Source organism: Homarus americanus, unplaced genomic scaffold (assembly GCF_018991925.1).
Source record: "Homarus americanus isolate GMGI-L3 unplaced genomic scaffold, GMGI_Hamer_2.0 scaffold26351, whole genome shotgun sequence".
NCBI classification, from domain to species: Eukaryota; Metazoa; Arthropoda; class Malacostraca; order Decapoda; family Nephropidae; genus Homarus; species Homarus americanus.
In genome coordinates this window covers 772,349-799,428 of record NW_024724368.1, presented here as the reverse complement: position 1 = coordinate 799,428, position 27,080 = coordinate 772,349, and the positions used below count along the sequence as shown (strand labels likewise).

The 27,080-nt window shown below is 40.7% G+C and overlaps 1 protein-coding gene across 2 annotated transcripts in view; it reads right to left on the bottom strand.

Annotated features, from left to right (window-relative positions):
* The window catches only part of LOC121864114, a 117,645-nt gene that overhangs the window by 12,172 nt on the left and 78,393 nt on the right, over positions 1 to 27,080 (bottom strand). For both annotated transcript variants that reach the window (XM_042363028.1, XM_042363029.1), the window contains exon 3: positions 18,792 to 18,927. In XM_042363028.1, coding sequence (XP_042218962.1) covers positions 18,792 to 18,927 — 136 coding nt within the window. The remainder of the gene's footprint in view (positions 1 to 18,791; positions 18,928 to 27,080) is intronic.

Genomic DNA, 27,080 nt, shown 5'->3' with positions numbered 1-27,080 from the left:
TGGAGGGAGGGAGAGAGAGGAGGGAAGAGTATTGGAGGGACGGAGTGTACGAGGGGAAAGGTTAATAGACCAAGGAATGACGTTGAGAGAAAGTAAAAGGTAGGAAAAGAGAGAGGAAAACTTGGACCGTGAGAAAACTAGGGAAGGTGACACATGCAGAGAGAGAGAGAGAGAGAGAGAGAGAGAGAGAGAGAGAGAGAGAGAGAGATACGCACGTACGTCACCAAGAAGAATCGCTAACCATCATCATCACTAACCTGTAACTACCACCATCTACTATCAACAATAACTACCATTACTAAAACACATTACTAACAACTACCACTAACGACCATCACTAACAAACATTACTAAAAATCGCCACTAGCAACCATCATTAACGGATATCACTTACTATTACTATTTACAACCATTCTTAACGACCATTATTAATGACATTACTAACAACTACCACTAACAACCATCTCTAGGAACCAGCACTAACAACAGTCCCTAATAACAACCATTACTAACAACCATCACTAATGACCATCACTTGGACAACTCGCCAACTGCAATGGCTAACCATCATCCCGGAACACGATCCTCAAATCGATTTACATCCAGGTTCCCAATTACTGCTGGGTAGACAGAGGCAAATGGGGATCGAACCTGGGTCCCCTCGCTAGCGAGGTGATCATGCTGACCATTACACCACAGGTCGCCATGCACATACATACATACATACATACAAAAAAGGGCCTGCAGATTCATGCTCGGCGCAGAATACTCCGGCTACATCAACGCTCTCTCCACCCAGGAAATGCCATCCCTCAGTGACCTCCACCACCAAGCACTGGAAAGGTTTGGCAGCCAACTAATGCACCACCCTCGTCATCGCCACCTCCTGCCACCGGCAGCCCCCCACCCACCTCGCGCAGTCCGCCACTACAACAAAATTCAGCCCATAAGAGCCTGCACCGATAGATATAAGAACAGCACCATCCCATCTATTGTTAAAATAATAAACAACTCCTGATTTATGTACTGTACAGCCCTGTAAATGTTTTCTACGCATATTAATTCATTGTCTAAATCAAATGTAAGTCTGTATATTTTCAGCCACCGGCTGCAACTCTATTAATAAACCATTTATTATTATTATTATTATTATTATTATTATTATTATTATTATTATTATTATTATTATTATTATTATTATTATTATTATTATTATTATTATTATTACAGACATACAGTTCCCTTCACTAGTGTGTTTACAGAAGCTCGTCATATAAACATTTCCCACATCATTATATTTGATATATTTGTTTTAATATTTTTTTTCATTTGATTCCATAGCATGTTTACTATTGCGAGTTTCCCTCTGTCGAATGTAACCAAACACAGGGATGCCACATAGTACAAAACCTGACGAACCCTGTAAGCGTACTAGTGAAGGGAACTGTAAATACATGCATACAGTACAATGTACATATAGCTATTTACAGGAAGTAATTGTTATAAGCACCACTCGCGAGATACTGTATTCTCACATAAGTGCACTGACTAACTGCCGTCTCTAAGGGCGTGGAGTCGGCAATAATTTTTTTTATCGAAATTGCCCCGCAAGGGGGCTAGTTTATTGGGCACCCTCTTGCCCTCTGTGCAAGGCGAAGCGCAGAAACATCTACAGCGCCCAACTGGTAAGCATTTACGTCTGCACTTTAGAGGTCACGCACTTAATCTTTGTCCCTGCGGTAATTCAAGCGTTATTGAGAAGTATGTTGGGGTGTTTCTTATTCATACTTATTGGCGTTATAACACTATCAACGATGTATTGAATCAAAAGCCTTAATTAAATCAGAATTCAAGACAATATTGAGTTAACACGTTTAAGATGATTCAAAAGTCTTAAGTGTGAATCACGTGTCTTCACAAAACATTTCAATTAATAAGAATATTTTTTATTAAAATGTCTAACTTAAATTAATGAATCTCTAAAGTGAATCACAAATCTTCATAATATGTCTATTAATACAAAATTAATAAATAAAACATGAATCAAAAGGTTTTAGTAAATAAAAACTTCTCTAATCAAAATTCTCACTTCAATTAAGAAGAAAATTTCTTAATTGAATCTTTACCTGGTAAAGGGTTACCTAATTAACACAGGTGTTATATAAACACACACACACTAATTACCTCCATCCATCACGTGTGACAAATGATAATGAGACCTTGTCGTAAATAACCGGTAGTCGTATTCACAAATTTGCCTTAGGATGATTTTGTCTCCCAGCTCATCTTAAGATTACGTATCTAGTCTCGGTACGGCTCCCCGGCTATTTTGTTTCACTGTTTAAATTTTTCATTAAAATTATATATCCACTTAAATAAAGTCTAATAATATCTTCCGTTACGAAAACTAATTAACGTTTGTATAATCGAGAATTCGGGTACAGGTGAAGAGGACACCATGGCTGACTTACGGCTGTTAATGACCGATAAATTAATTAAGGTGGAAATTTATGGCGTCTTCAAGCTCCAGGTGACAGACGTTTTCCTTCCTCAAATATTTGTAGTGTAAATTAATCACTGAATTACTCAGCCCAGGAATGAGTTACGTTGATGAATCACCGAATTGATCCTGAGAGATGAATGATTTTTAGTGTATAATTTTTATCGATTTTGCAAATATATTTAACGTTAAATAATCATACGAAATACTTAATTAGTTGACGGGTAAGTTAATGAAACCTTCGAGTAATCCATTGTAGAGATGAATAAGTTAATTTTCGTTTTTCTCTGAATTATTCGAAAATTTGTATCGTTAACGAATCGTTCGAAATATCCAACTCAGAAATGAATAAGTTAATGAGTCGCTCGAAATACTTACCTCAAAGACGACTAAATTAAATGAATCTTCCAAAATACTTAGCCCTGAGATGAATAACTTCATGAAACGCCACGAAATACTCAACCTAGTAATGAATAACGTCTTTTTTTCTCCAAATAAATTCTCTACAGCAGGAGTGGAGGGGAAAAAAAACTCCTGCGACGAAAGCGTTAAGATTGATGCATTTTTTTTTTGCAGTCGTCGTCCACCTGGCGTCACAGTCGGCCGTCTCAAGACTTTCCTGCTCCTTTTCTTGCCCCTTTCTTTTCCAACTTTCTATCCCGTTCTATTTTATTTTATTTTCCTCTATTTTACCCCTTTCCTTTTTATTTTACTTTATTTTCCTTTCTATTTTCATTTTTATTTTCTTTTACCTTCATTTCGTTTATCTTTAACTTTCTCTCGTATTTCTTTTATAATATCTCCACTCTGTTACTATCATCCACTTTATTTTTTTTCTATTTTATCTTTGCATTTTATCTTTCTTGTTTATATCTTCTTTCCTATTTAACATTTCTATATTTTCTCTTCCTTTCTCTATTACTGTCTCCCTCTTTCTTTAGTTCTGTTTTTTTTTTGCTTTCTTTATTTTCATTTCAGCTGTAATATCCAATTTAAAATGTCTCTTTCTCTTCAATCTACTTTTTTTCTTTATACTGTCCTCTTTGCTTCTTACTTTCTCTTTTCTTTCTTTTACCTTTTTATCTTTTGCCACTCTTTCTCTCCTTTACCTTCGTGAGACGTTTTATTTTATCCTTGGAGTGCGTGAATTTCTTAAGACTCTTCGTACGGACGTTTTGTAGCGAGATTGTTTGTTGAAGGGTTGTATATAATTTTTGTTGTTGTCCGAGATCTTGTAGGGTGTGCATAGCTGCTTCAGTGTGGACAGGTATTCATCTCAGGTACACAGGAATGTGTAATAAACCATGGAGCTGGTAACTGATAGCTACGACGTCTTCCACAAGTACTTTGCCCCATGGAACAATTGAAGCTCCCGGTTTGATGGGGATGCCGCAACTGCTATAAATCTCCATGCCAACAGGAGTAGTGATATCTAAGCCATGCCTGCAAGGGGCTAGGATAATAAATTCTTGTTTGCTGATCGTAATTTTTGACGATGAATAGTGTCTATTGTTGTGTTTTGTTGAGCAGCAGTTGTAGAAATAGGGTCAAATTGACTGACATTAGGGGTTCCTACTAAGTCTCTGCTGCCTTTCTATATATTATATCTACATGTACTATGTCGGGGACGTTTGTTGTTGGCTAAACTATTTGGACTTGAGAATTTGGGCGAAAGTTTTGATATGCGTTCGGGTGCTATAATCATTACCGTGTCACCTATTTCTAGACTTATAGGCTTAGTGTTTTTACGTTGCTTGCAGATCATTTCTGCTCGTGAGGTTTCTAAATATTTCGTATTTTTCCATGGATGCTTGTGAAAACATTGATCTGCTTTTTCTCAGTCATCCATGTTGTACAGTACACTGGTTGTGGAGTTCTTGTTACTTGCTCATAAGGAAAGCATTTGCCCTGCTACATATATCATGTAGTATGGTGATTTGCCTGTAAAACTATTGAGTGATCCATTGATGGATGCGGCTTCTTGTGGAAGCCAGTCCTCCCAGGAACTGTGCATCAGAGAACCTCTAGTATTCTACGATTTGTAAGTTTGACCAACCCACTTGAGGACGGATGGTAGGCCATTGTGAAGGTTTGTGTGATTCCGAACTGTTGGCAAATTGCTGTTAAGATTTGATTCACAAAATTTGTCCCGTTATCCGAGAGTATCGTCCCTGGCATTGAGAAAGGGCAGACATGTTCTGCAATAGTACTAGTACCACGAATCTGGAGAAATGGTCAACAGACACAAGTCTGTAGTTAGAACCTTGCTGGGTTTTTGGGAGATGTAAAAAGTTGATCTCGACTGTATCCCGTGGACGTTCTGGCGTTGGGTATTCTACAGTAGTTTTGGAGTGGGACCCATCATTGTTCTCTTGTGTTGTGTATACGATAAACACTTAGCAATGTGTTTCTCAATGTCCTGTTCTCATAACCTTCCATTAATATTTTTGTCTTATTTTTGTTAAACATCTGTCTCGCCCTGGATGGCTTGCTTGCGGGGCATATTGAAAGAAGGTGTGAATGCTTTCCTTTAGTGACGTAGGAATCACAATTTGAAAGATTGACTCTTGCTGTGTTTTTACTGAGTGATACAGTATATCGTGCCTTAGCTGAAACTGTGGTAGAGGTAAATTTGGTAGATTTACCTCGTCTCCCTATTCTAGGGCATATATTATGTTGGACCACGATGGATCCTGTAGTTGTTCCGCCATTAGCTGTGGTAGGGAGAGGCTAACTTGGCATAGCTTTAAATTAAAGAAGGGTAGTATCCTGTTTATACCAGGAAACTACGATGTTGGATTGCATTGTTAGGACAATGAAATTGCTACACTGCATTAAATTAATCGTACAATATACGATACGTATACCATTGCTATCCACTAAGTGTTCTAGAAATTGGATTCTAGATCTAAGAAGTTTATATTTGGAAAGTTTTACTTTCAATACAGTTATCAGAAGCACGATGAACACTTCTCGTAGTTTCTTGAAATGCTTCTGTACATCTTTGCTTACTATGATAAGATCATCTAGATAGACATAAACTGTGCTACCTATCATTTCAGTAAATAAATTTATATATTTTTTTTCAATGTTAGAGGTACAGTCTCCTTCACTAATTCGTTTACAGGGGCTCGTCAGGTTTTGTGCAGTGTGGCAGCTCTGTGTTTGTTTACATTCGACAGAAGGAAACTCACAATCAAACGTATATGGAATCATTTATATCTATAATGATTTGTGTAATGTTTATATGACGAGCCCCTGTAAACGCACTAGTGAAGGGAACTGTACATTCCTAAAGCCAAAAGGCATTCTTACGGATTCAAAGTGTCCCATGGGTGCACTGAATGCTGTTACCTTCCGGGATTCCTCTTATAAGGGAATTTGCTGGTACCAGCTTAGTAGATCAAGGTTACTGAAGATGGCATTGTCTTTTCCTAAGAACTGTAATAAGTCAGTTAGGAAGATGCATTGGGAACCTGTCTGCTACAGTTGCTTGATTGACTTGCCGGAAGTTTATGACTGGTCTCCATCCTCCATCTTTCTTGGGAACGAGAAACAGAGGCGAGTTCCAGGGTGATGAGGAAGGCTGGATAATCTCTTGTTCCACCATTTCTTGTACCATGTATATAATGAGGTCAATGTATTCAAACTTGTATTCAAACGGGCTTGCTACTAGGTTGCTACCTCTCAGCTAGCAACCCGAGTTGTGAGACATATATGTGTGTGTCTGTGTGTGTTTTGCTATGCAATTTTCTATAATACAAGGGTGCTATTACAAACATGTTTTTCTTTTGCATTTGCTTCCCTTTCTTTTATCTCTTTCCCCTGTCTTTGCCTTTTCTTCCTGTATAGTTTATTTTAGTTTGCTTCCTTTCACTTATATATTTCTTTCTCTTTTGACTTCCATTTCGCTTTTAACGTCTCCTTTATCTAATACATCTCCTTTTCCCCTCCTTTGAATTTTTCTTACATTCTCCTGTACGTTCATGTATTTATCCTTAAACTCTGTTTCTCTTATTTCCTCATCCCTTTCTTTTTCTATCTCCCTCTTTGCTTTCTTTTCATATTTATTTCATGCCTTCCTCGTTTACTAACTCCCTTTCTCTTTAATTCTCTTTCTCTTGCTAACTATTTTTAACTTTCCATTCCTCTAAGAACAAGAAGAGATGAGTTGGATGCTCTTTCCAAAGTCTCTTTCCATCTTTCATCCTTATTTCTGCCTTCCTATTACTTATTATTTTACCATTTTCTTGGGCTTTCTTTCCCTTTATCCACATCCTTCTAGTTCTTTTTTGAATGACATGAGAGTAGGAGCAAATGTGTAATAGTCTCTTTCCTTCTTTCTCTCTCTCCTTCACAAATACTGTAGAGAGAATGATCACACCATTACCTGGCCGCGTCACCCGGGGATCGGTGAGGGGATTTCCCTGCCACCGCCAATATATACAGCAGGGAAAGTCCCGTCCCCACGGCCGCTAGGGGTCAGGTCGCCTGGTAATTAATTCCCTAAGAGCTGTCTGCTTTAAGGTGTTTAATAAGCGTTCCGTTTTTTTAATCACTTGCATATTTTGCTTTAGTATTTGAGAAAATGAAATGGTGGAGTTTTGTTGTTGTTTCCTCTAAAAAAAAAAGTTTTAAAAACATGTAGGAAAGGTTCGGGTTGTTGGGTTGGGAGGTAGTGAGAGTGATATGGAGGGGTGTGTGTGTGTGTGTGTGTGTGTGTGTGTGTGACAACATGTTCAAATTCGTGTGTTTTTTAAATCGTACAGAATCATTGATATGCTGTATTGTATAGGATGTTACTGATAATCTACATAACTAAGGATTTCACTACACCCAAACCTAATCTAACCTACGCATTGACCATATCAGGTTAAGTTAGGTTACATATGCTGATAGTCGTAATAATTACAAGAATTTCCTGAACATTTTAGGGATTACGCAAAAACCCTTTTTGCTTATATCCATGTAACATATAATACTCCTTCAATATTACAGTTTTCAAAATAAATTATACCCATTTGATATTGTATTTGTATTTCATGGGTCCTAATAGGCCGCACGTCACAACCGTAATGAACTTAGAGTCGTCTCTTCCTGATATTTTTTCTTCCAAATATAATTGTTATGTTAAACTTGCAATAATATGTAAAACAAGCTTGTGTCTCGCTGGTGGTGGGGCGGGATCACTCGACCAACTGTGTGTACAGGGTATGTGTCATAATGTTTGCTTGTCTGTCATTGTAGTTCATCTCTCTCACTTTCTATGTCTGTGTGTATGTAATTGCTTATATCTCAGCATTTTTTCAATGTGTCTGCCTATAAGTATCTATCGAATTTATTACCATCTGTCCATCTATCAGCATATCTATATATCGATTCGTCCATCCACACCTCTCTCTCTCTCTCTCCCCCTCTATGGATAACATATCTGTCATCAACTATTTACAAAATAATATAAGTGAAAAATCAAACCGCACTCAAGGTTTCCTCTCCCAGGGAAACATGAAAGCAGAGTCGTCATATTGTTTCCGGGATGATCTCGATAAACATTATTCAGCAGCGATTGAGATTTTACCCCAAGGATCTTAATTACACTCTCTAAATAAATCCCAGGCGGTGTGTCAGCCAGTCAGTTAGTCGAGAAAAAAACTGAGAGCAGGAAAATCAATACAGACTTCACATTTTAAAAGCAGACGTGTTTGTTATAAACACATTTTTTCTACTAATTTACACGTAACATTTAGCTCATGTATTATTGTACTCCGCATATTAAACAGTTGCCTTACGTGTGTGTGTGTGTATAGTCACACACAGGGTGGTGAATGCGTCTAGAGTGGCAGCATTATGTTAATTTTAAGGTGCAAGCACTGTTTGCTCCCTCTCGCTTTCAGCTGTCGCCACTGGCTAGCCCTCGTGGCGAACAGGGAAGCAACTTACATAAGTCTTCCTCTGCCAGTACACAGCCTCCTCACCATCAAGACTCCTGCTGTTCCTCCTCGTGGCAACACACGATAACTGGGTGCCTCGTGGGCCCAGGCTAGATCAGCAGGTGTTCTCTGAGTAGCAGTGGACTTCAGAGGGAGAGCGCACAGGCCCACTGGCTTCTGGACACGTCCTTGCGCCTACCAACCACAGCCCCGCTGCCTTGTGGATTAACCTTCGCAGGTAGAAGTCAACGGGAGTAAACCCAGAACGAAAAATCTGCGGTGGAGCCCTGCATCAGGAAGACATGCTTACAGACCTCCAAGACCCCAACGGCGGTGTAGGCGGAAGAGGTGACCACCATGGAAACCCAACAACTACACCGGCGGACAAATGCAATGCCTAATGGACAGGCTACTAAGGCGAAACCCAACAAACTGGGATATCGGCAGGCCAATGCGACTCTCCCTCTCCCCAGTTGTTGCAACACTTGCACCACCGGATCAGCAAAAGGGAGAGCCAAGATGTGTGGTTGCAGCCTGCGCTCCAGCCTCACCACATAAATCAACTCATACGCACCCATCATCCAGCTCATCATACCTCTCATCATCATCAAAACCCTTATACCCCCCAAAAGTTTCATGGCGACGGACGAGTGGCGAAGGGGACATGCACAACTCTGCAAATGGGCGGCAAAGACAAGATGGTCGTTTATGCACTGGGATCTAGGGAGGGAGCTAGAAAAGGTGCTCTAAACATAGCCTGCCCAAAAAAACATGCTGATTGGGCAACCTGCACCCAGTAAGGTCATCCTTATGCGGTCGAAAACACAACCCAAATCACTGATCCAACCAAAAACAAACCAACCATACAACCTCTTATAGTCGTGCCTGAAATGTCAGGATCCTTCTGGATACTGGCACAAATGAGCGTCCTGAAAGAAGAACTGCCATTGTGGCAAAACAGCTCCCAGATGAGGGTCAGCTAACAGAACGGAGGTCTGGCTACACCTTATTCTGGAAGGGTAAGCCTGCTGCGGAGAGAAACCGCATTTATGAAGTTGGCTTTGCCATCCACCAACGCATCCTACACAGGCTAACTGAAATGCCTATTGGGATCAACGAGCGCCTCATGACTCTTGGAGTCCCACTGAATCAATCACGACTTGCCTTCTTCATCAGTGCATTCGCCCCAACACTGGATGCAGAGGATGATATGAAGGAGGCCTTTTACGCAGACCTTGACATAGTGCTAACCTCTATCCCCAGAGAAGACAAGGTTGTCAGAGATGCTAACATTTGGCAGAGAACCATAGGGAAAAATGGACGAGACAAGTGTAATCCGAACGGCCTACTCCTCCTCAGCAAGTGTCCAACACACAACATCACTATCACCAATACCTTGTTTAGTCAGGCCAACAAGTTCAAGGATTCGTGGCAACACCCACGATTCAAACACTGGCATCTCATTGACTACATCATTGTCAGAGAAAGAGATCGCCGAAATGTCCCCATCACCCGTGCCAAGCGTGGCTCAAACCACTTTGACACTGATCATCGACTTGTCAGGTCCAAGCTCTCACTTCACGTCACCCCAAAACAGCGAAGGCAGCAAGCCTCCAGAAGAGATATTTTATACTAAGCGTCTGGAGGATCCAGAGGTAGCACATGCTTTCAGAGAGCAGCTCGAACATGGGCTTATAAACAACCCAACAGCAAACCTATAATATGCTCGTATTACAAACTTCTAAAGGTTGGCAGATTTTTCTTCTCATTTGTGGTGTACTTATATTTAATATGCCATAAACAGGAAAGATGGGGATGACTACAAAGCCAATTCACATAATATAATGACTCACCAAGATCAAAGCCACGTCTGAGAATAACTTATTTAAGGGCTTGGACGCCACCTAATAACAGGGAGTCCCTAGATGAATGTTGCTGTTCCATGTTTTGGCCTGGCTCTCTGGAGCAGTGCGGGGGTTGTTGCTTACTCTGCTGTAAGGACCGTGTGAGTAGCGCGATAGGGAACATTTTTACCCTTGGGCTTTTCCACTGAGGTTGGTAGATCTCCACAATAATACAAAAAGAAGACATCGAAGGTAGATCCAGGAGACTCTAAACTGAACCCCATGAGAGAAAAAAGACAAAAAAAATGCTCGTTTGTTTAATGAAACTGAAAAGTTGTAACCGCTCACTTGCAAGAAAGACAGAAGACTGAAGAAGTACCGGTGGTGATGATAATAATGATGATAATGACTTTTCTTTTTATCCCTCTGGATAATGGAGACACTAATTTAAATCATAATTTGGCAGTGATTAATTTTCAGTTCCACCATAAAAAAAAAAGATTAAATTTCGTATCTTTTCATTGGTTTGCGTTCAAGAGGCCGAGTGAGTGCATGGAGTGAGTCATTATGATCGCCGATTGTCCCTTGCCAGTACGTGCACCACTAGTCTTCGGAGTGAACAACAAAAACACGAAATTAATGAATGTAATAAATGCAAAGGTGATCTGCAAGCAATAAATACATATATATTTTTTATGGTTAACTGGTGTCATTATTATTTGAGAGAGTGGGAGGGGAAGGTGAGTGGTGAGTGATGAAGAGGGTGGCAGGGGAGTGAGAGTGAGTGGTAACAAAAGGAGTAGGAAGAGGGGTGGTGGGAGGGGAGGAGTGAGACGCTGAAGGAAGAAGAAAGGGGAGGTGAGGAATGGTGAAAAAGGGAGGAGAAGAAAGGTGATGAAAAGGGGGAAGGAGAAGGGCGATAAAAAGGGGAGAAGGGCGATAAAAAGGTGGGGGGGGGGGGAGTTAGTGAAACGTCAAGAGGAGATATTAATGCCAAAAGATTAGTTACCTAACGTATATTGATGTTTGATAGTTCAAGGGCTTTAGTATATATATTGAACTAGTAATACCTACTGTACATTAAACTGATATTCGTTAACGTAAACTACTCCCATGTACAGTCGCAGTCAAAAGTAGTCATCCACTCCACCACCTAACCCCTGAGCCTGGCCGGGTCCTTTCTGAGCGGTAAGTCACGTGGGGTGGAGAGAGGGAGTGTTCGACTTGGGGAAGGGCCATTTGTTGGGGTTGTGGAAGAGTGTGGACGGTTGGCGTGAGATGCAAGTTGAGCATCAGAGAGAAGGGGGTTGAAGAAATCAGGGAAATTCAAGAAAGAAGGAAAGGAAGGACGGATGTAAGTTTTTTCTCTCTATATTATCTTAGGTTTATATGCTTGAAAGAGTAATAGATGAGGACCCATAATTTATGATTATTATAATGTGTTATAATTCACTATCATTTTCTCGGGTTGTTGCTCAGGTTTTAAAGAATAGTAATTAGATATTTATAATAACGTTGATATGAGGAGAAATATTGAAAACGAGGGTGGAAATCACTTATTTTTAATATTTACTCTGTTTGTCTTTGATACCCCCAAAATGTTCTACACTACGGAGGGTGTACGCAAACACTTGTTATCTTGAAAATAGGTTCTTATTCTCGTACGGGAGATATACAGAGGAAACAAATAGACAGTGGGCTTCCACACCATAAGGACTAGCGATCTCAACTCTCTGTATCACTCTGCGCTGGCATGTACAGATGCCAGCATTCACAAGCTGAATACATAATATGTAAATATGATAATTCACATACATAACATGGTGCATAATAAATGGAAATATTACATAGGATTAATACATGTTCTGTAATACTTTACTATACATAATTAATAGAGTAATATAAGAATACGCAGCTTAAGGTACTACTTCGTGTCCATATTATACATTTACCAACACAGGTCATACAAAATCTCGAGAGCCTTTCCAGTGTCCTCCTCAAATATGTTTAGTTAACATTACACACCCGAAATTGGCCATTTTAATATATAAAATGCAGCAAACAATAAAAAATACTCACCGCGGCCGGTTTCCCAAGTTTCCAGACTTCTCCCAGCGTGTTTACCAACGTCTCGCAGTCTGCCTGGTGACCTCAACCTCCCTTGCAATTTCTGACACGTTTATAGCCAGCCGCGCGCAAACCAATAATTTGCCTGTGACTCGCCAATCAAAGTTCTTTAGTGTCCATCCTGAGCTGGGTGTGAAGCAGTGGCCGAACACCATCGCCACTACCACCTCATTACCTCGCATTGATTTTCACAACTCGATAAACATATTACAGGGTGGACAAGCCACTTTCTAGCCAACAATTCATTCTTTTTTTATCAATAAGTAGTATTTTTTGTTTCAAGAATGGTGGAAGTGATCAAGCAACAATTCATTGTATTTGTTTTATTCTTCAATTAATAACTAACTTGAGTTAGTAGCAGCAAGGGGATGGATGATTACTTTTGGCCGCAACTGCACATTGTAGGTCCTACTTGTTTAATTGTTAACGTTGATATGTGTATTATTCAAAATATCTCGCCCTGATGATTAAGAGATTAAACGTCTCTCTCTCTCTCTCTCTCTCTCTCTCTCTAAAAAGAGAGAATATACCTCACAATTATGACTGTGAAAGATCAAAAACAAAATCTCCTAGAGAGAGAGAGAGAGAGAGAGAGAGAGAGAGAGAGAGAGAGAGAGAGATAATGGCATCTCCAAAGATGATCTCCACAGTCTTCCAACTCCTTCATTACAGCATGTCGTTATGTATAATGAGTCTGGCCGAGAATAAATTATATTTCCAGTTCTCATCTCTAACTGCTGCCACCAACAGGGAAAATATACATGTATAATACTATTTATTACATGTAGAATAAGGCGGATTATCTATCCTCGTATATTTTGTCCTCTGCATAAATTGAAACTGAAATTCAATATTGATTACTTGCTATGATGGTGACACCTTCCTTGTCCTGTTCCTCACCACCACCAACTTCCTCACCCCCACCCACCTCCTCATCACCCTCCACCTCCTCCTCATCGCCCACCTCCTCTTCACCACCAACCTCCTCTCCACCACCCACCTCCTCTTCACCACCCACCTTCTCACCACTCCTCACCTCCTTCCTCTCTAACACCCACCTCACCATCAACAACCGTAGAAGAAGAAGAAGAAGAAGACAGATAGTGAATAGCCAAAGAGAAAGAACACACACACACACACACACACACACCCCTCGCCCGAGAATTGCTGTTCGACATTACAACCGCATCCAGCCCATACGAGCACGAACTGGTCGCTATAAGAACAGCCCAGTCCCAACCATTGTAAAAATTATCAATAACTTGTAATTAATCAGCGTATTCACTCCCAGTCAATCTTACTTTTTGTACTGTTTGACCTTCTCCCCACCTAGTTATTATATATCATATTTGTATCGCTTATGTTGCTTGTATATTGTTTGTAAGTCAAGAGACCCATTCCCCAATTATGTACTGTATATTTTCAGCCTTCCGGCTGCCATACTCTTTCAATAAACCGTTAATTATTATTATTATTATTATTACACACACACACACACACACGTAATTAATTTATTAATCATATCTACTATTAATTATTCAACGTCTGGTTTAATTCTGACAGAATACACGATAAAACTGACAATTTAATTACCCGTAAAATAAACCCAAAATTTTAATTGGGATTTACAGTACATGTTCATTACAGTGAGGATTACCAAGGGATTACCCCAAAACCATCATTACAAGATGGATTAATTACTGATTACAGAAATTGTTATCGGGATGATCATTAAGTTGTAAAACGTTGTTAGTTACCCTATTGAGTTGAACGCTAATGGCCATGACGTAAGAGAGCTCTAATAATGAGGTAGAGTTTACTTTGTGTTGTAGTTTTGAAATTTTAATATATTTTGAAGTTTATTTTTTGTGATGAATTACTTATAATTATATTTTCATTCATAGTTTATTTATTTTACAATATATTATAATTTAAAATTTAATATTAATTTTATCTTATTTACGATTTTAAGTTAATAAATTTAACACAGGCTTGGTTTTCACACACAGTCTATGTGAAATTATTTATATTACCAACTATATGTAGGAAACCTCAGTATCATATAAACTGCTGAATTTATGTTGTTTACAATATTAAATCAAAAGATAATATAAACTGCAAAAGTAAACAAAGTCTCCAATTAATAAGTTTATCTAATATTTCTTTAGTTAAAAAAATAGGTATTTATTTTGTTCTGCCCTTCTGATTTGGCTGAGTGCTGTTCTACCCACATGGCGTATGGCATCTATTTCTAACATTAATCATATAAATTTTTTGTACAGAGTATAGTCACTGTCGACAGCAAGCACAGGCATTGGTTTATTGACAAATGCTTTCATATAGATTCGCACAGTTAATTCGAAAGAGATAGAGTATTTTTGACGTTGTTCTCACTCCGCACTGAGATGAGACCCAAAGCAAAGTTTGATCTAAGTTATCGTACGTAAGAGTGTGATGTTACTTCCAGGTTAACATTATCTCTCTCTGGAGAATATAATGTTAAGTTATCGTGGGTACGAGTTTGTGTTGTTATACTTCATGTTCGTTCACGTTGACTGTTATCACGCTAGAGGGAATAATGTGACGCTAGATATATTAATTTAACTTGTGCTTGTATATATATATATATGCTGATAACCACAGTAGAGGAGAGTGAGATAAAGTTCCTAGGGGACAGAAGGTGTCCACAATTTTCCGGTCATAAGGCAGTGACCCTTACTAATCTTCTTAATAAAAAAAACAATGACCATGCCATCTCTAAGCACAGCAGTTGTCCGTAGTCAGGTCATTGGGTAAGATGAGCTAACCTTCTCACTCTCCTCTACTGTATATATTAGCCTTGTCAAGTATTTCTCCTTACTCTGTACTCACCCCTGAAGATGTGAATTACATGAAAGCGCTTGGGAACGTCGTGTTTTCTTGTTTCCTTGTGGTTATCAGCATATACTTGCATCACGCGCACCTACAGTGACTTGCTTGCATATATATATATATATATATATATATATATATATATATATATATATATATATATATATATATATATATATATATATATATATATATATATATATATATATACACATACACATCATATGAATATGCAACTGTACACCTTTGTCGGAGTATCCACACATGATTATATAAGCACATATAAAACACGCACTAGACTTAGCCACACAACACACACACACACACACACACACACACAGCAGCCCGCCTGCCGTCCGGTCCAATATATTTTTTGACTGCGCCCGTAACATATAACTCCTGGCAAACCAAATAAAGACCAAAGTTGGCTTTTCAAACTTCCTGTGACGAAGGGGAGTTGGTCCTAGTTGTGAAAGGTGCACGCATGAATCTTTCTAACCTTTCAGTTGTCGATAAAGAGAGAGAGAGAGACAGACAGACCTGTCTATACCTGCCTACCTTTGGTGTCAGGCAGCGGACAGTGATCTTGCTTGTTGGCGTGAAGTTTACGACTCACTGATTGCTGGGAGATGATTTTGTTTTTCTTAAGTCCATTGGCACAAAAGTTTCTGTTCGAAGGGGTTGATGGTTTAATTAAGGACTTCTCGTGTAACATTTTGTATAGTTTCCTGGCATGGAAGAAATTATCTATGTTATTAGCGGAAAGATTATATTTTCCAAAGACATCTGGAATAATATGTAATGGTAGAAGGACGATGGCATAAAGCCTTCGAGAGACCCTTGGTATAGTAGCAACATTCGAGGGGTTGTTGATTCATGAGGTACTAAGAGACCCTTTGTGTCGTCTTTAAGATAAAGGTGTAATTGGAAAGTCAAGTTTGTTCTTAAAAGACTTTCCATACACCTGACCGGTCATAATAGATGTTCAAAGTTAGCACATCTCTGAGTTTGGAATGTGTGTGTGTGTGTGTGTGTGTGTGTGTGTGTGTGTGTGTAAATAGGACGTTTATAGTGTACATAAACTCTCGTGCATTAGGGTTATATACATATATCCAAACAAAAGTGAATGAAAACGTCTTCTTTGATTACACACAACTGCTACTTTGCTGTCACTCAGAATCGAGTATGACGACCATCCAGCTATGATAAAATTATGAGTTATTAAGGATGTCACCTTCGTTGGTTAGCTCTGGGGTGATTAGAAAGATCAATACGGACCGGCAGGGTCGTTCACAGACGTTGCACATGGGGAGGGATACCTCTAGTGCGGGAGAGGCAGCGTCTTTCCGGCGTTGGCACTTGTTTGCCTCAGTTTGCAGTCAGACTAACTCGAAAGTATTGACACCTTCTCGTGTGGTGCTCCTCCAAGCGTTACGGCGTGGATTGATCGTCTCCCAGGTGAGGGGATCGATTTGGCTCTTTTTCAGGTCTGTCTTAAGACTAGCCTCATACCTTTTCAGTTGCCCGCCAGTATTACGTTTACTATTCGCTAAATGACTGCTAGTCTACTGTCGTCCATGCATATAACATGGCCAGTCCAACGTAGTTGTTCATGGCTAATGGTAGCCTCGATGCTCCTACAGCTGGTGCCAGCAAGAATACTCATTTGTTCTCTTGTCTTCTCAGCAAACTCAGAGGATGGAACGTAGACTACATTGGTGAAAGTTTTCAAATGCCGTGGCGTGCCTCCTGTATATGACCCATGTCTCGCTGCCATATAACACGGTGAGGAGGATCACTGCTCGATATATGTGCAACTTTGCAGATAATTTTAACTCCCTACAGCGGAAGCCACGGGTACGGAGTCTGCCAAAGGTTTGGGATGCACATCTGATCCGATGTTGAATATCTTCATCAATGTCAACAGTGAGGAACAAGTGGGAGCCGAGATACTGAAAGAAGGTAACATTCGAGAGGGTAGTACCGTTAAGCTGGATGGATGGTGGAGGTGAGGCTGAACCAGGGCCAGGCTGAAAGAGAATTTGAGTCTTACGTACATTCACCTCAAGGCTGAACTGTACTGCTCGCTTCAGGTGGCCAGAGAGCCGGCTACTTATGCCTTTACTCAGCATAGTATGACGCAGCTTCCCGTGGGCACACCTTATCACGTGCATTGAACATGTCACCTCATGGCCAGTGGAAAGTTATAGGGGATGAATCTGAATATAAATCGGATGTAAATAACCCATTTATATAATACTTCTGTTGATGAGACAGGGGCCATTACAAGAGTATACTGGAAAGACCTTGGATGTGTGTGAAGGAATTGGAGTTTCTCGATACTAATTCAGTACATTTAATCCCTTTATTCCGTTCATTTTACTCTGTGGGTACAAATAATAATTAGTCCAATTAATTAAGATATGTTAACCCTTTGAGTACGATTACTTACAGTAGCCTCTTAAGTACAGTGAAATAATTAATCTCTTGAGTCTTGAGTACGATGACCTATCCCCTTGAGTACTCACTCACTTATTATATTAACACTCATTAACTCAACACTCTGTTACTCACAACTCACCCATTGATTTACTCACTCATCCATTCAACACTCACTTACTCAACATTCACTCTTTCAACACTCACTCACTTAACATTCGCTTATTCACCAACCTACACTGTCGCAGGTCATGACCATTCTCAGTTACACCTGCACTGAAAGGTGTACTAAACGTTCATGCTTCTTGAAAAAATACAACTATTTAAAAAAAACATGAAGCTAGGAAAGGAGGGCAAGCAATCATACATCAAAGTCAATATAAGCAAGCGCCAGTTCACCTCCAACGGAAGCAAGCGGCAACACTCGACGTGGAGGAACAGAACTTTTGAACTTTTGAACATGAAGTGGCAGGGGAGTGTAAAATGGTGAGGTACGATTTATGTTTTGTTTAAATTTTGAGCAAACAGTGTTAGGAAAGAACTTTAGAATATGAAGAAAAAATGCTGGCAACGTTTAGCATTTTGAGGTTAGAACTTTTAAGCAGAAAAGGTAAACGAGTTGGAGGAAAGTTTTCGATGTGTTTTTTTTTTCTTGGAGAATGAGGTGATATAACCATTGAACACGTTGAAGCTGTACAAAAATACAAAACATGATAGGTAGAGAGAACTTAAGAATATAAATTGGATTTAAACTCCGTGAGATAGGACTTTTAAACATCCTGTGACAGCAGTATTATAAACATCGGAGTAGAGCATTTGAACCTCTGTGAATATGAGTTACCGGCGAAATTAAACTTAAAAGGATGCGAGTTCTGAACAGACAGAGGCGATAGGTTGAACACATTTTTTTAAGTCAGAGTTGGAGCAACGTAAACAGTCACCGATGAGCAAGGGTTCCGAAAATTTTTCCAGGACGGCAGGTGTGGGGTAGAGGTACTTAAGGGCAACAAGGGACGGCAGGTGTGGGGTAGAGGTACTTAAGGGCAACAAGGACGGCAGGTGTGGGGTAGAGGTACTTACGGACAACAAGCAGCTCCCCCACCCCTGAATCAGTATGGAAAGACGGCGACTCGGCTGACACTTCACACTTGTACTTCCCTGACGTCTTGAGCGATACTTCTTTCAACGTTACTTTCCTGTCGCTGCTCTTGCCCGTCTGTGAGGGAGAGAAAAATGTCTTTTGTTTACCTGAACTATACGTGTTTTACTGTATAAATAAGAACGTTAGAGGACTATGTGTGGGGCAACCATAACACTGGGAGGAAAATGTCCAACAGAGATGTGAATGTTTGCTCTGGTTGTATGTCTTTCCGATAAAGATTTTTTTATTGTGGGAAAAAAAGTCAAGCATTGAGTTCATCAGTGGATATTAAAATTGAGTTTGGTTCGAGTCTCTCACTCTTATATCCATATAAATCAGCAACAACTGATACAATATTAAGACTGGATACCAAGAACAACAAAGAAGATCACGTTTAACATGTTCCGAGCGATAATGACTGATACAAGTTTCTTGATGACTGTATAAGTTCAGTCACTTTGTCAGAGGGTAATTGGCGCCAAGGTTGGAGACACATTTATCTTTGTGAGGCCAGATTAGATGATTGCATAAAGGGTTCCATACTGAAGACAGATTGCAACGCTTGATTTTAAACCCTTGAGTACAATACCAACCCCCTAACTACAATGAATTAGTCCCATAAGTGAGTCATCTTAACCCCTTGAGTACAGTCCAATGATAACCACTTGTTGTTTTCATGTTATTACTGTACTTCAACAACCAAGAACCTTTAAGTGCGTAACAAGGTTATTAATGCAGTATTTCATCAACAATTAAAAATTATGAGATAGAATAACCAACCTCTTAAGTAAAACCAAGTAGCCTATATATGGATTTTTGTCCGTTTTTATTTTGATTTTTTCTTTATTCAATTATTTTTCTGCTCCTTTTTTTTCACATATGGCGGGTTTTTTTTCTGAATGAATTTACGCGTTTATGTTAGATTCAGTTTTGGTTTCAGATGTTTTACTATATATTTTTTTCGGGATTTTTTTTTTTGGGGGGGGGGTCTGTTTCTGTAATTTATGTTTCACTGCTTTTTTATGAGTTGTGTTTGAGTTTCGGTGTTCTATTGTGTGTTTTTGTGTTTTATTGTTTTCTGTATGTCCCTTAGCACTTTTTTGTGTTTGTCTGTTTGTTTTTTCTAGCGGTTTTACGACTAGGGGGTGAATAACTGGGGACTAAGATACACACTTAACAAAGGGGAAATATGGGATAGTTATTAAATATAGGACTCACCGTATTACTGCATAACACATCACTCTTTCTCAATAAGGGAGGGGTGAATTAGGACTCTTATTAACGGCTTCTGTATTTATTGAATACTTTATATTAGGGTTTAACAGTTACAATTCAAAATAATAATCCTATGCTCCTAGCTGGGAACCACGTATCTCACAACAAATGGGAACTTAAGGATTTACCAGATAGAATACACCCAAATACCTGCCATGTCGCCACCACAGACGTCCCACACCTCCCGACACAAAACTCCAACACAGACTCCGCTACTACTTCAGCCCACAAGGGATGCCATATCTTTCAGGACGTCACATCTCGCTGCTCTCTCATTGGTCGAAGACAGGACAAAGGCCTTCATACTAATAATAATGATGATGATGATAATAATGAAGATGATGATAACGTTAATAATCATCGAGTCATTCAGAACACCAACAGGTCGCTGTAAACACCGACCATCCAAATTCGAATATTTTGTGGAGTTATTCGAAACACTGACTAAATCGTACCTAAAATCGGCCGATCATTCTATTTTCTACCTCCATCACGCACAGTGGTTTCCGGCCAGTGATTGCCATCTGACCATCGTAATTACAATGCTTGGCCACAGTTATACCAGAGCGAGCTATTCATAGGGGTTTGCACGATGAATATTCCTCGAAAATTAATCGGTAAAATATACACGCTACGGGTTGAATTAAAGTGATCAGGAAAAATAACAACTAAAAATGCAAATGAAAAGTACACTGCCGCTCTGTTCTAAGTAGATACACATGTTCAACTTAACTTCAGCTAGGAGATAACATTATAGAAACAAATTTTCCACTCTTGGTCCTCCTAACTCCCTCGTCACACTCCATTTCTTTCTGCACATTATCACCCACAGTGATTTACTTGCATATATATATATATATATATATATATATATATATATATATATATATATATATATATATATATATATATATATATATATATATATATATATATATATATATATGTGTGTGTGTGTATGTATATGTATATATACACGAGGGTCATTCAATTCTTGATGGGTCAAATGAATATAACTGCGTAAGTCATTATTTAAATAATTATTATTAGTAATCAAATACCTATTTTTCCTCAATCTCCCACTTCAGTTATGCACTTGTCCCATATTTCTACGAGTTTTCTTTTTCATGTGGCGAAAAATTCTTTCGGATGACTCCGTAAACCATTTCGGATTTTTCTTCATCTCTAAGTTATTCGAAAAATGTTTCAAAATATCATGAACGACGTTGTGTACTGTACCAACAATGGCATTTAAATCTGTCACAATTTGTTCAATTGTAATGCATCGGTTTCCTAAAATTTTCCGCTCAATGTTCTGGTGCAAAGTGGGTGTTGAAAACTTCGACAGGTAGTCCTGGCACGATCTTCGTCCACAATGCTTGTTCGACCATTCTTGAATTGGGCAACCCACTTGTAAATATTCGCGCGACTGATGCAATTGCTTCCATATTGAAGTGACATTCTGCCATGAATTTCGCTTGGCTTTATCCCTTCCGAATTAAATAAAAACGAAAAAACAAAAAACAATAACAGATCGTTGTTCTTCCACGTGCAAAATTTAGGCGAAGTGTTCATCGTTAATGAGACACTTACGCGAGACTAACCGAATGAACTGACGAAACAAACAAAATTTAATGAAGATGTTGCTTATGCATGTCTAAGGATGTAACATATTCACATCCAGCATAATGGCCACAGTGCCTGGGAGCTGAATTCAACGCCCTACACACACACACACACACACACAGGTGGTCTCGGCGTGGGAACAAATATGTCGTCACTGATCCCGGGATCCAATATCACTCAATTGGAAATATAACTTTAGTTTAATGGAAACCGGGAAGCGAAAATGTGAATATTAATTCCGGTGCACAGGTCATATTGGCCAGCTGAGGACGTGACACTTGCCTCGGAGATAACAGGTACGAGTGACGCTCAACCGATCACCCGAGAACTTTAAGAATTCGGTCCAGGGCAAAGTCGGTCGAGTTCGATCGGTATATTTTAAACAGAGACCTTAACTAGTCTTTTTTATTTGCTCCAGTCACCTTTATCACTCCCAAACTTAACTGACTTACTGAGAGCACTTTTCTAATCATCTTGGTCATTCCTCCACTTGCCCGCCCGTAGGTAGTTTGATTTCCGTTCGGTAGCTTCCCATAAATTCAATAGAATTATATAAATTTTGATTGCAAAGTGTATAACGTCATGCTCTGGCTTGGGATAGTTGCTACACCAAATAAATTTAAGGTTGAAATGATTTCCGACGGTCGAGGATGATGCCTCTCGTTTATTTGGTCCCAGAAGAGGTTACCTTATAAGCGGTCATGTATGTCCGACAGGAATTTAAGGCAGCCCCATGTCATATGCACTTAATTGAATCACCACGAGAGAGAGAGACTATCTATCCATCCATGGTTTGACTGTTTTCGTCATCATATATTACACGTGGCTTTAAACTTACTTCATCTTTTTCATCATTCCAAAGTCCATTTACATCATATTCTTCTTTTATCAGCGACCTCTACTATACTCCTGATGTATCGCTACATACTTTTCAGTCACGTTCTCCCACCGAATTTCTGCGTTCCCCTTCATTTCTATTCTGCCTCTCTCATTTCACTACTTATACGTGTCCCTTCTATTGTCATTCAAATATCTTCGTTTCTGGTTTACCTGAAGATTAGACACCTGAGTGTATTTCGCCTGATGAGTAAACACCCTAACGCTAACCTAACCTGACATTAACCTCCCCCCCCCCCGGTGACGTTAGGGTATTTAACCATCAGGAGAACAAAGCTCCTGATATCCACCACAACATCCTCATCTTAGTTTCCCAAACATTTCCTCTTCCTACCTCTTGATAACCCATATCTCCTGTCCATACATCATCACTGAACTTATCATTGTCTTCTATAACTTCAAATTCATTTTCCTTGGCATTTTTCTCTTAAACAAAACACTATCAACTTCCCTCTATTGTGCCTATCCTTATTATATTCCCCATATCCTCTTCAAATCGTTCCTCGGCCAAGTATTTATCCCTGTCCACTTGCCCCATGCGCTTTTCATTTTTCCTGTCTGGCCACAATCTAGTCCTCACCCACTCCTTGTCTAGCTTCACACCAAAACCTGTCTTCACATCATTTCTTCTCAACGCCTGGCTCTCACGACTCTCTGGCCACTGCAACACTCGTCTCTCCTCCTCCTCCTCCTTCTGCCTCTGTTTCTGCAAAGTTGGCAAGATTCTCTAAGTGACCACATATCACGCGTGACAAGGCTATCTATATGGCCACTTATCACTCCTTTATCCAGACTATCAGAGTGGTCAATTATATCCATACCTCTCTCACCACACTCATTTTTATTATGATCTCGCTCATCTCTCCCAACCACACTCTCACTCAGCCATTCTTACTACTTTGTCACCCAACTCTCTCCACCACATTCCTAAATCTATCCTCCCCACTCTCACCACGTCCTTCCCACCACACTCTCACCCAACCATCCTTTCACCCACCCTCTCCCACCCAACCCCCAGCCCCTCCTCCCCACATCCACACACTCTCGCCATTCCCCTAAGCACAATTGACAAAACATATAAACAGTTAATGTGTCAGCCAAGTGTCAGCCAAGTGTCAGCTCCGAGCACGACAATAAGCACACCTCGCAATATACTGTAATTTACCGTCCTATTATACCAGCTCTGGATTTTTTAGGGCCGAGGGAGGTAAAATAGTGCGGCCCTAAATACTGACTCTCTCGCCAGTAATAATATTCAAATGTGGGAGAGTGGTGGGGAGGGATGAGGAGGAGTGGGGAGTAGGGAGGAAGAGTGGGGGTGATAGGAAGAGTTAGGAGAGTGAGAGTAGGAAGAGACGTGGAATGGTGGGAAGATCGGGTAATGGTGGGGAGAGAGATAGAGAGTTGTGGAAGAGGAAAGGGAAGCAGAGGAGTGATAGAAGGGTGAAAAGAGTGGAGAGGAGAAAGGATTAGGGGTGTAGGACTGGGTCAGTAGGGAAAGCGTGAGAGTGGCACTCGACCTAGTCGACACAATATATTTATCAACAAAGTTATTGACCCCTGGTTATGGAGAAATCTCACACCATGACACACAGACTTTCTCAGTGACCGATGCCAAGCTGTACGCTCACCTGTAGCGTTTCTCACCAACGATACCCTGAGAGACACTGCCGCACCCTGGAAGGACATGCCCTAAGTGCTCGTGTTAGTGACCATAGAAAATGGCCGCCGTGGATCATGGTGTTGTGGGGAAAGAGGGGCCGTGTGTGAGGAAACACGACCCCCTGGGCACTCTTAAGTCAGCTGGAGCAGTTGAGGAGAGAGAGAGACGATTTAAAGGGGGAAAACGAAGCCCTCAGGACTGAACTCCTTCGGGTAGGGGTCCTGTCTAGCCAGGACACTTGCGAAGGAAGAGCAGGCGTGGAGAGTGGTTGTTTCCAAGGGGACTAGGGTCAGACTCAGATAAGCTGACCAGGGTGTGGAGTGCAGTAACCCCTACCAAGTGTTGGAACAAGCTGGCAAGGACGAGAAGAGGCAGGACGAGGAAGAGAAGGGGCAGGACGGTGTGATGCCAGGAGAGAAAAGGGCAGTTGTTCAAACCCTGCCCAGTGATAAGGTCGTGGTAGTTGGGGATAGCCAAACAGGTGGTAGAATTACACTGAGAACGTACAGTACCTCATCACCATCAAGTGGGAGGAACTTAGTCTTACAATCTTTCGAGTAACCCACTTTGTGTCTTATCTCCTCCCCAGAACACACACACACACACACACACACACACACAAAAGCCCATAAGCCGTATAAGCTGTTGAAGAAGAAGAAGAAATCAAGAAAGGAGGAGGGGAATGAAGACTAGGAGAATGAAGACTAGGAGAATGAAGACTAGGAGAATGAAGACTAGGAGAATGAAGACTAGGAGAAAGAAGGGAGGAGGAGGAGGAGGATTAGGAGGAGACGGTCAACCAGGAGAAAGAAGTCAGTACCAGACTGTTTCTTTATCACTGTGGCGAAGAGTTACCACAAGTTGTTAAACACTCTGAAAGCCCAGAGGTTGTGAGTGCCCCAGCCTAGTGAAGACCCGTACCATGGTGAGGGGGGAGAGAGAGAGAGAGAGAGAGAGAGAGAGATAAGAGAGACTGGGTGGATAGAGATAAGGGAGGTAGGGGATGAGAGATGGGGTTAGAGGGAGAGAAGATGGCTGGAGGAAGAGAGAGAAGGGAATAAGAGAAGATGGAAGGACAGTGATATAGATGGACGGAGAAAGGGGTGGGTGGAGGAGGAGAGGCGAGGGTGGAAGGAGAGAGGGGTGAGTGGAGGAAGGGTTGGAGGGAGAGTAGAGGCTGGAGGTAGAGTGAGAAGGGTGGACTGAGAGAGAGAGAGAGAGAGAGAGATAGAGAGAGATAAAGGAAGAGGGTGGAGGGAGAGATTGGAGGATGGAGGGAGAGAGGGAAGGGAGCATGGAGAGAGAAGTGTGAATGAGAAGGAGGGAAATGTACAAGAAAAAGGGACAATATGGGGTGAGAAGGTTGATTGAAAGAAAGGGAAAATCAAAGGCTTGAGGGAGACAAGGTAGGATGGGAGGTTAGATGGAGAGGAAAAATGCAGGGAGATTGGAGGGAGAGGAAGAGGGGAGGAGGGAAGGAGGGAAGGAAATTTGCAGGGAAAAGACAGTTGATGGTAGGCTGGAGGGAGAGGAAAGGAAATAAGTTTCGAGGTTTCAGAAGGGGGACTGGAGGAAGAGAAAGGGAGAGAGGCTTGGAAGAAGGAAATGGTGGAGGATGAAGGAAGGGAGGCTGTAGAAGGGAATCGGGAGGGAAAGAATGAGAGAACGAAGAGAGAAGTGGAAGGAAGAGCATATAAAGAGGCTGAAGAGAAATGGGGAGAGCTGGGGAGGAGAAGGAGGTCGGGATGGAGTACAAGAGACAAAAGTCTGGATGAAAGAGACCTGGAAGGGCAGAGAGGGAGAGTATGAGTGAATAAGTAAAGGGACTATGGAAGGTGTGGAGGCGGGTCCTTGGGAGGATGGAAGGAGACGTGAGGCTTTGGAAGGATGGAAGGTGGGAGAGGCTTTGCGATGATGGAAAGAGGGTGGAGTTTAGGGAGGATGCAAAGGAGGCGGGATTTGGGAGGGTAGAGGGAGGGCGGGGCTTTGGGAGGATGGAAGGATGACATGGCTTTGGGATGGCGGAAGAAGGGCGGGGCTCTGGTGGGGTGGAGGGAGTCGAGGGATAACTAAGCTCCGCCCACTGTATGACTGCAGCTAATACCCTGTAAAATCACTTGATTTCAAAACAGCTCTAAGTCTGGGTTCAACTCGCTATAAAGTCTGTCAAAGAGACAATTCGCACCAGACAACTTACTACAGTACAAATTAGTTCCCTCGTGAAATATGCTAATGCAAAAGATGACTTCATTTCACCTCAGAAATACATGAAACGTACTCTGGGTAAAATAATATTCAATCCTTCGCATCCACAAAAAAAAATTCCTGTGTGAGTGAGGGAGGGAAGGAGGGTGGGAAAGGTTAAGGGAAGGAAGGAAGGAAGGAAGGTGAGGGGAGGGGGGTATAAATGACACGTGGGTGATAAGCTCTTCAAAGGTAGCTTAGAAGTGCCACTCTCACCCATTGCTTCTGTGCAAGGCAGGAAGGATTTTTTTCTAGAATTAAAATGGACAGCATCAAGAGTGACTGCGAACGTTATCAAAGACACAATGGTTCTGGAGAGAGACCGTAAGTCAAAACACATCTAAAGCTTCTGGCAGTTAATTTTAATTCAATGTCACAAGTAAGGTAGAGAGAAACATACATTATTCATAATAATTACAGCTGAATATATAAAGTAATGAGCATATCCTCTCGTGTGGTATATATATGCTGCTCTATCACCGACAGAGATTAAGTAAAAAACATACCGTAACTAACACCAGAA